Source organism: Folsomia candida, unplaced genomic scaffold (assembly GCF_002217175.1).
Source record: "Folsomia candida strain VU population unplaced genomic scaffold, ASM221717v1 Fcan01_Sc001, whole genome shotgun sequence".
Taxonomy (NCBI): domain Eukaryota; kingdom Metazoa; phylum Arthropoda; class Collembola; order Entomobryomorpha; family Isotomidae; genus Folsomia; species Folsomia candida.
This window is the reverse complement of record NW_019091193.1, coordinates 12956957-12966837: the sequence shown is the minus strand read 5'-3', so window position 1 is coordinate 12966837 and position 9881 is coordinate 12956957. Positions and strand designations below refer to the sequence as shown.

General features: G+C 35.1%; 2 protein-coding genes across 3 annotated transcripts; one reads left to right on the top strand and one right to left on the bottom strand.

Annotated features, from left to right (window-relative positions):
• The first annotated feature begins 119 nt into the window (after positions 1-119).
• LOC110846787 (venom dipeptidyl peptidase 4) lies at positions 120-3780 on the top strand. The gene is made up of 16 exons (XM_022093631.2): positions 120-256; positions 325-547; positions 619-725; positions 940-1064; positions 1149-1360; positions 1446-1597; positions 1664-1755; positions 1824-1941; positions 2003-2211; positions 2279-2465; positions 2542-2723; positions 2792-3057; positions 3135-3230; positions 3293-3463; positions 3525-3559; positions 3629-3780. Exons 1-16 carry the CDS (start codon positions 233-235, stop codon positions 3719-3721), a joined length of 2292 nt encoding a protein of 763 aa, XP_021949323.2. The 5' UTR covers positions 120-232; the 3' UTR covers positions 3722-3780.
• Positions 3781-5578: 1798 nt separating this feature from the next.
• Positions 5579-9782, bottom strand: LOC110863678 (zinc finger protein 665). 2 transcript variants are annotated; one of them, XM_022113040.2, is made up of 12 exons: positions 9563-9782; positions 8401-9484; positions 8069-8312; positions 7925-7980; positions 7670-7840; positions 7221-7573; positions 6983-7136; positions 6674-6907; positions 6365-6580; positions 6201-6299; positions 6019-6122; positions 5579-5936 (listed from the first exon to the last, which is right to left on the bottom strand). In XM_022113040.2, exons 2-12 carry the CDS (start codon positions 9193-9195, stop codon positions 5834-5836), a joined length of 2529 nt encoding a protein of 842 aa, XP_021968732.1. In that variant the 5' UTR covers positions 9196-9484; positions 9563-9782; the 3' UTR covers positions 5579-5833. The 2 variants fall into 2 exon arrangements, with proteins under 2 accessions (XP_021968732.1, XP_021968733.1); XM_022113041.2 differs by having other exon boundaries at positions 9567-9782.
• Positions 9783-9881: the final 99 nt, after the last annotated feature.

Sequence of the window (9881 nt, the reverse complement as noted above, 5' to 3'; positions counted from 1 at the left end):
ACTTTTTTTAGCGAATGGCTGACGTTAAAGGTTTAAATCTATGTAAAAATAAATAAATATGACTCGTTTCAATTTTTAAATCGTAATTATTAATTACTCGTATGCAATATTATTTGTTTACACTTTTACTAATTTTGCATACATTTTTCCGTATGTATGAATAATATCCGTAAACAATGGTAACCTTGACAACGCGGGAGTAACAAAAATATAAATAGAAAGTTTTTTAATCATGGACTTTGAGGGGAATTACAAGGTATCAAAACTGTTTAATTAAAAATTAATTAGCATGCTAATTATTTATATTAATTTATTTGTACGTAGGTGCGACATCGTCCGCGACGAACATGGCTCTATCTTTTTTTAATATTTTTAATAACAATGGCAACAATTTTCTTATTTTTCAATCATAATAATAATGACAACGAAAGGCACTTTCACAATGAGAAACTAACAGCTTTAGATTTTAGAAATGAGTCAATTACTTTAGACGATGTTTTGGGAGGGAAGTTTTATGCAAAAGGTTTCAATGGAAGTTTTGTCGATTGTGAGTTTTTCTTTTAATTTCACTAATTCGATTACAATTTTTCTAATCGAAACGTATTTTTTTTCTATCAGCAACAACACTCCAATTTTTTAATACCAATGGTGATTTTGTAACATTTTCTATGGAAACAAAAACAACAAAAATTATTGTTTCAAATCAAGAATTTATCGTCAAATTGGTGAGTTCCTTGGAGGATCACCTCTCACTGTGTCACTCGAACGGGGTTTCGGCCTTTGGGGGTGTGCCAGAGGCCGTCAAATGGGATCACGCATCAAACCACACATGGAGTTCATTCGCATATTCAATTCGGAGAGTGACACAGTGAGAGGTGGACCTCCTGGATTTATGAATATTCATTTTCATGAAAACCTAAAACGACGCTCATGTTGTAGCAATACCGCCCATTTCGTTGTGATTTTTCCCCATCGAAAAAATATCTTCTTGTGTCATACGATCCGCAAAAAATTTATCGTCATAGCGTATACGCACTTTATTCTGTGATTGATTTGGAAACTAGGTACCTAGTAATCCTTAATATTTTTTTAATGAACATTTGAACATTTTTATTATTTTATTATTATTTCGACGCCAATTTTTTCAGAGAATTAATTCCGATTTCAACAACTTTATCAAACAATGATGACCTTTCACGACGAATACAACTCGTAAAATGGTCAACATCAAAAGATGCTCTTGTATTTGTCCATGCAAATGATGTTTACTTGCTGAAAAATATTCATGGAAATGTTGAACGAATCACTTTTGACGGGAGTCACTTAATTTATAATGGGGTTGCCGATTGGGTATATGAGGGTTCGTAAAAAAAATTACAGTATAGTTACTTGTACGATTTTTATTTAAAATCGCTATAATTAACAACGAATGTCAATTTTTTTAGAGGAAATGTTTAATACAAACGAAGCAGTGTATCTTCATGACGACGAAAATTTAGCATTTGTTACATTCAATGACACTCAAGTCGATTTGATTCAATTCCCAGTTTATGGAGGATTTCAGTATCCAGTAATTGAGGCAATTCCTTATCCAAAGGTAGCTTTTTTTGGTGGCACATGTTTAATTAAATTTAAAGGATTTTATTTTTGCGTAATTTTCTAGTCCGGCAGACAGAATCCTACGGCAACGGTCTCTATTTACAGTAATAAAGCATCAAAAATGCTACAATTGCCTAGAGCCTACATTCCAGAAGAGTAATTGAGATATTCTCATTCATATTTTATTTATTTTATTTTATATCTTACATTTATTTATTTCCCAGCCATTACATTGGATCAGTGCAATGGACAAGCGATAAAAATCTATTAGTCCAAATTCTCAATCGCTATCAAAATAATTCGTGGGTTTTGCTATGCGATTTGAATGCTATTTGCGATGTGGTAAACTTGTTTTTTATGCAATAATTTTAGCACAATGTTGACCAAGAGTCGTTCTTTACAGATACACACACAAGAACAAACATCAGGATGGCTTGATGTTAAAGAAATTTATGAAATCTCAGAGTCCAATTTTGTGACAATAGAAACAACGAAGCAGTCAAAATATTCATACAAGCATGTAGTTCAATTCAGCAAAAATTCAGTCGTCAAGGTTTTATCACGTGGAGATTTTTCTGTTGATAAAATTTTAGCCGTTTCCAATGGAGACATGTGAGCATTTTTTTGTAATTAAAAAAATAATCCAAAAACTAATGGTTTTATAACATAATTCCCACAGCTACTTTACAGCCGATGACAATCTACACAAACAAACTGCTACAAAAACAAAATGCTTAACTTGCAATAAAGTCATCAAATGCAAAAGTAATGAAGTTTCCATGGATAAAAAAAGTGGAGAGTATTTTGTCCAAGTTTGCTTAAATGGATTTGAAGATGTTCCAGTCGTTAGAATTTTTCAAACGGAGGTATTTAGTAAATTGTTAATTAATTTATTGTTATTTTTTTTACTCTATGATACATACGTACTTTTAATTATTTTAGCCCCTAACGGAAATATTTACATTGGAAAGTAACAAAAAATTAAAGGGAAACATGGACAATGTGCAATTTCCTATTACAAAGAGACTGAGTTTTAAGACTGAAAACGATTATTCCGTTGAGATTAAATTATTCCTTCCGTTTGATTTTGATTCTGGACGAAAATATCCATTGCTGATTGATGTGTAGGTTTGAATGCGTTAATTAAAATTATTCGCCATATAATTTTTCATTTATTTATGCAAATATCTAGCTATGGTGGTCCAGGCTCTACCCGTTTAAATGACAGATTTTCTGTTGATTGGGGAATCTCTTTGGTTTCGTCAAAAAATATAATTTATGGATCAATAGATGGACGGGGTTCTGGTGGAAAAAATAAGTCTGACGATTTTATCTTCGAAATTTATAAGCGCTTTGGAACTGTGGAGGTTGAAGATCAGATTAAAGGGGCAGAATATATTTTAAAAGCTCTTCCATTTGTAAACCCTGAAAAAGTGGCCATATGGGGATGGAGTTATGGTAAAAATTAAAGAAACCAACTCTTCTAAAAATAAGTCCGCAAAGGATAATATTAAGAACTTCAATTTTATCTTTAGGAGGGTTTGTAACTTCAATGGTAATGGGCAAAGATTTAAAAAATATTTTTAAATGTGGGATTTCTGTGGCTCCTGTAACCAACTGGGGGTTCTATGGTAATTTGAAAACCCTCAATATATCCACTTACATTTAAAATAATCCAAGTATGACAACACAGATACAATTTATACCGAACGCTACATGGGTTTACCACAAGAAAACTTGAAATCCTACAACGAATCTGATGTGACAAATTTTATACAAAATTTTAAAAACAAGCACTTTTTACTTGTCCATGGCAACGCAGACGACAATGTTCATTACCAGCAATCCATGTATTTATCCAGAGGTAAAATTTATAAATAAATATGTAAAGGAAATAAAATATTATAAAATTATTAAAATTTCAGCTTTAGAATTGGGGGACATTATTTTTCAGCAACAGGTTAACCTTACTAAATTATTCTATAAAGCTTAAACTATTGTTAACTGAAATTTAATTATCATTTCTTAGTCGTATCCAGATGAGAATCATGGATTAGGATCCGTCCGTCCTCACTTATATCATACTTTGGAACATTTTTTAAATCAGAATTGTAATTTTTAGCCAGTGCGTTTTTTTAGAAATCAATAAAATATAGTATATTTTTGTATGAAACAGGAAAATGTAGTCGGTTTAACTATTGTAAAGTTACCTTACCCTCAGAATGCGAAAGGGACTCTTTGTCAAAAGGCAGACGGCATCTGCAACTTTACCCATGAGTGGAGATTTGTGTCTCTCAACTCCTTTGGTCGTGAAGTCGTGGGATGAGATCATGTCCTGTGAGTCGCCTGATAGTCCGAAGCTGAAACATCCATAGGACGGGGAAGGAGACCCCAAGTCCTCCTCACCGTAACCCCCACAACACAGGATTACCTTCTGGGCATCCGTTAGGGGTCCAACTCTTTTCTTCATTTTATTAGTCTTCAAAATGTCTCGTTGAAACTAAATATACAAAGGTTTACACGAGTGACTAAGTAGGCAGAAAATTTTGTACTACAACGTGGATAGTATGAGTTTATCATACGTAAGTATATGTAAGTAAAACCACAAACACGTTCTGTTCGAAACTATTAAGCCTAGAAAGCAAGAGTATTTTGATGTCCAAGTTTTAAATTAGACAGTTTGCATAGGTAAAATAGACCTTGGGAATAGGTAGGTACATGTGGTGAAATGAAGGAACAATTCAAAATCCATAATGACTTATTTCAGTACCACCAATCACCACATGAAAAACTGCTTGAAAAACTGCACTACGATTTTCTTATGGAGCACAAGGCTGTGCTGTAGATGGGCCCATGTAAATATTTATGCAGATAATAAGTTTAAATTCTACAAATATCGCTCACCACTAAATTCACTCATGACAAAAATAGGTATTTGTAGATATTTATATTTTGAAATAAAGTGAATAAATAATCAACAAGTTCTGTTGTCTGACTCCATTGTGCGACTGATCCTACTGTTGATAAATTAATAATAGACAGAGGACTTCTTGTAATGACGTAATGACAGTGCAAACTCTGCAGACAGCAGTATCAAACCTTGACACGAACAACCAAACAGGGCGGAAGCCAAGCACTACGTTATAATGGCTGTCACATATTTGCAATTTGTCCAGGCAAACATAACGCATTATCGTTGTTATTATCTGATTATCTGATGACGAGAAAGGAGAGACAATATTCTCGAATGCACCTATTTACGATATTGCATATGCATGCAAATTACGTGTAAGTGAAGAAAAGATCGATATCTATTAAGCTAATAATCATGATATCCTTGAATCACTTCGCATGATAAGTCAAGTATCACTTACTATTAGTAAGTTACTAGAGTACTATTTTCATACGAGGATATTACTTGCTGTCAATCAAATTGTAATGCTTCAAGTTTTTGGAAAGTCGAATGTCCTCACCCAAACAACTTGTGGATGGAACTCTCTGGAACTTAGAAGGTCATATGATTGGCAGAGTTTTATTATTTGATACGACAAGCATTGACGCAAGTTGTTATTTTGGAAGATTCGTCAAGAAAATCGACTCCTGCGCCCTAATTCCTTGACAACAAACTGTATGCACTATGCAGTATCACAAGGAGAGGCCTCCTCTTCTTCACTCGCGATCTCCTTATAGACGCCAGGGAATTGAACGACTCTATTGCGTGGTTGCCTTCAATAATTTTGTCACACATCATGTCATTAGTCGATAATTACTTTCATTATGTCTAACGTGATGATTACACGTGTGTCAGAATGTAACTTTCCGTGACCTGTTGCAATAAACGATCCTAAGTAGTGTTAGTAGTTATAAAAAAGGATGGTTTCCTGGAAATGTTGTACAATGTAGGTCTAGGTCTGAATTATTGTGCTAGATTAGAGAATGACTGGACAAATGGATAAATGGACAAAACAAAATTTGGAAATTTACATATTCTGAAGATGGCGACATTTATTTTTTTGCGAAATTAAATTGTAATAGCTAAACCGGTAACCGACAAGTTATGTATAACACCAATCTATAACATAACGAAAATGGTTTTGGTGCGTCAACGTTTCACAGAGTTAAAAACACAAAAAATCAACTTGTTCAAAAGACTAGTAGCTTTAAACTTGAAGATTTACAGCGAGCGATTAACCTTCACCCAAATTCGAAATTAATTTACATTAATTTATATTAATTATCCTTCTTGACTTGTTGCGTCCCTAGCGTCATGAATCTTCAAATGTGCCCGATGATTGGATTTTGTGGTAGATGCCTTCCCACAAATATTACAGAGGAATCTGAAAAGTAGAAATGCACATCAAATTATCTATGAAATAAAAATAAATATGTATATGTTCAATGTTCAATATAGATATTTACGGTTTAAGTCCAGTGTGGATTCGTTCATGCTCCAACAGATAATAATTTCGTTGAAACGACTTGCCACAGGTTGTACACTTGAATTTCTTTTCAGAATAGTGTTCCTAATATATGACCATAAAGATTAATAAACACAAAAATTTACAAAATTTACATAAAATTTACAAAAATTTCAGTCTTACATCCAAATGTCTTTTCATGTTAACTTTATTTGTAAATCTGACACCACATTCATTGCACGTGAAATGGAGAGTTCGACGTTTATGAACCATCATGTGATGCTGAAAGAAAAAAAAATGGTTTACGACACATAAACAAAATGCTTAGCTTTAGGTTAAACACAAACCTCAAGGGTTCGTTGGAAAAGATATGACTTGGAACAGATCCTGCACTTAAAGGGCTTATCCACATTTGTGTGACTCCATGAATGTGAAGAAAGGTTGGCGTACGTTCGAAATTTCTTGGAACAAACTTGACATGAATAATTCTTCTCATTTGCGTGAATTCGCATGTGCTTAATCATTGAATTTGGATGCATTTTCTTCTGACAAACCGGACAGTCCTATTTTTGAATAAGTCACACAATGGTAACACTTCTCTTGATTGGTCATTGAAAGAAATAACATCATGGCAAATAGAATATTCGTAGACTAACCTTATTCTCCGATGATTCGTATTGTGGGTCATGAGTGACACGAATGTGACGAACGAGCACACTTTGCCGACTAAACGTTTCACAGCAATATGGACATTTCTTGGGCGTAGCATGATGGCTTTTAGCATGACAAAAGTAGCTACGCTTGGAACGTAATATCTTGTGACATACGCCACAGTAAAATTCAACTTTTGGCTTAACGGGTCTCTCTGATTCAGGAACATGAACGGTTTTCTAGTAACGGAAATGTGAAAATTAGGCGAAATTGAGCTTATAACGTTGCAGGTAAAATAGTTTTTGTTTTCTTACCATGTGATGATTCAGCAAACTTTGAGTTCTATAAGCCTTTTCACATTTCTCGCACTTGAAAGGATACAGCTTCGCATGCACCCTTGCGTGTTCAACCAATTTAAAGTTTGACGTGAATCCCTTGAAACAAGTCTGGCACACATGTTTCCGTTCCCTATAGTCACAATTTAGTAAGTTTAATAAGGAAGTTAAAATTATTTGACATCAATAAAAAATTTAAAATGAAAAATTTCCTTACTTGTGCACTAACAAATGTTTCCGAAGATTTGTTCGGGCTTGGAATGTTTTACCACATGTATTACATTCAAATATATTGGGCTGTAAAGGCTTGTCGCCATGATCAGTTTCCATGTGTCTGGCAAGAGCTACCTTGTTGTCAAATGTGGTGTTACAGTAGACACAAAAGAACTCCTTGGCAGCTATTTTCACCGTAGGATTAGAGATGGGCATTGCATATTCCATTATGGTTGGGGAAAGCAGTTGAGTTGACAAGGGTTGAGACGAAGACGCAGTATTGTCTGAAAACTGTTCAGGTACCGATGGATGAAGTTTGACCTTGTGGCCAATTAGTTCAAACAAACTCTTGAATTTCTGAAATAAAATCATCATTGTATATGATTTTGAAATTTAAAATTTTATTGATTGATTGGTATCGGATATGCGTAAGTACTAAATATTATGTATAACCTGCACTGTTGGGCATTCGTAACATAAGAATTGATGCCTCCCTTCTATGTTGGTAGCTTTCCTTCGGTTGGCTCGGTTATTCTGGTTCATGACCTGTCTTGACCGCTGAACAGGCTTCTTTTTGGAAAATGGGGATGATGAATTTCGTAAATTTCGTTTTACAAGAGTTTTCTAAGTGTCATAATTATATGTTACCGTGATAAATAGAATGGTCATGGCATGTGAACAAATTTTTTTAAGGAATTTCAAACTTACAGCGTCCTCTGATACGAGTGAGGAAGTATTGCTTTCTTCGAACTCAGAAATTTCACCTAGTAAATTATATTTCACAACATTCAGATTCATATTAATTGCTTATAATTATAAATGCCGCAACTTATAAGAATTAGCTAAGCGAACCTCGTGGGGGAATTTCTTCATCAGTCATGAGATTGAGCGAAATTGTGGTTCCAGTGATTCCGTCTGTTATTACATTCATACCGATTTCATCCGCTACGATTATTTTTGGATTTTCATGATGAAGCTGTTGCCTTTCTTCTTTGTTAACAACATGCATTTGTGTAAACGAAGAATACACGGGAATTGTACGGCCATCAGGAAGGACCAAGTTCTGCCCAGGCAGTTCATTGCAAGTTTTCGCACTCTATAAAAGCAAAGGGAAACGGATTAACTAAATTGTTTTTGATTTGTCAGACGAATTGATATCAGTGATAATTAGTAAATGCACATGCCTGGTCAATGATATACTTAATGATTGAAGTTTGGGACGTTGCATTGTCTGATTCTTCTTGTACCAACTCCTTCCGCTGAGAATCCTGGTCGGATTGGTCAGATGAGACAGTCAACGAGTTCTCTGGATAATTCGAACCCAAAATTACCTCTTCACACGAACCCTCTCCTTCTGCATTGATACGACTGGTAATTTCATGCGTTGTTGTGGATATCAAATCGCAAACTGCCGTTGACGCACAAGAACCACTGATTACGTCACTCTCACTATGCGTGTCATTATGAAGATTAAAATGAAATGGTACTGAAAATGTTCCCAATTGAACAAGGCCGTATGGAAGTGGGAGTTCAACAGGGAAATCGTCAAGTTGAGCTGGTGTATTGTTATTGTGATTATTATTAGTCTTGGGACTTTCTGAGGTCAGGGGTTGTAAATTGGCAAGAGATCTAGAGTGGTGTGGGAGTTGCTGAAAAGTATAGGCTGCAGAGCAAGATATACTGTCCTGGGAATTTGCATCTTGTGAAAGTGAAGCGTCATAATCATACTGAACAATTGCGCTGTCCGAATCAGGCGAAGTTGACGTGATACTCGTAGAAATAGGTTCGCTTTCAACGGAATCTGGAGACGGAGACTTCCTAGAATTGGATTTTGCAGTCACTCCTCCAAAATTTTGCCGTTGCCGAAGAAGTGAATGAATCAAATCCTGTTTTGTATGTGCAGCAAGATGAGCTTCTAAGTCTTCTATAGATGATGATATCCCCGACCCACAAATGGGGCAGCCAGCGGTGGAATCCATCTTGATTTATGCTAATTTAATAGTGATTGAAAATTCGATATTCTATATTGCGTAGTGTAGCCCAAAATTCCAATGTTACGGTTGATCCAATCTTCAATCTTAACCGATAACCGAGATGGGCTACTTAACACTACGCTGAAAATGTCATATACAGCTACACATTTTTAAATAATTATTGTGTTTCTTCACTTGTCCTGCCACACGAATTAAAAAACTGCCACTCTTCCAGTGTTCCAGTTATTCACTATTAGCTGACTATACACCCTTCCTACAAATTTTAACATGCAATCTGAAAACAAAAAACAAAATATGACGGATTTAGAATTGTCATCATGTGACATCATTCTTAAATTGTGTAAATCATTACCTACGATCGTATGTTGTATAAAATTTGAAAATCGATTGATCGTTTCTTTCTCCACTTAAAACCACTGTCTTTTACGTGTATTGTCTACCTTCAATCTACTGTCTGACAGAGTACCTTGGTCACAACCCACTCACGGACAAAGCTGGGGGTGTACAAAATTGCTAAAATTACGACAAGTATTTCTTGCTGGAGAGTTATCAATTACACGAATATGAAGGGCTGCAGGTTTGTTTACAGTTGTGAGTTGGGCTGTAAGTTGAGATTGAAAATGTCCACACATTCCACGAGTCAGGTGACACGAGAGCCAGCCAACCCGAGC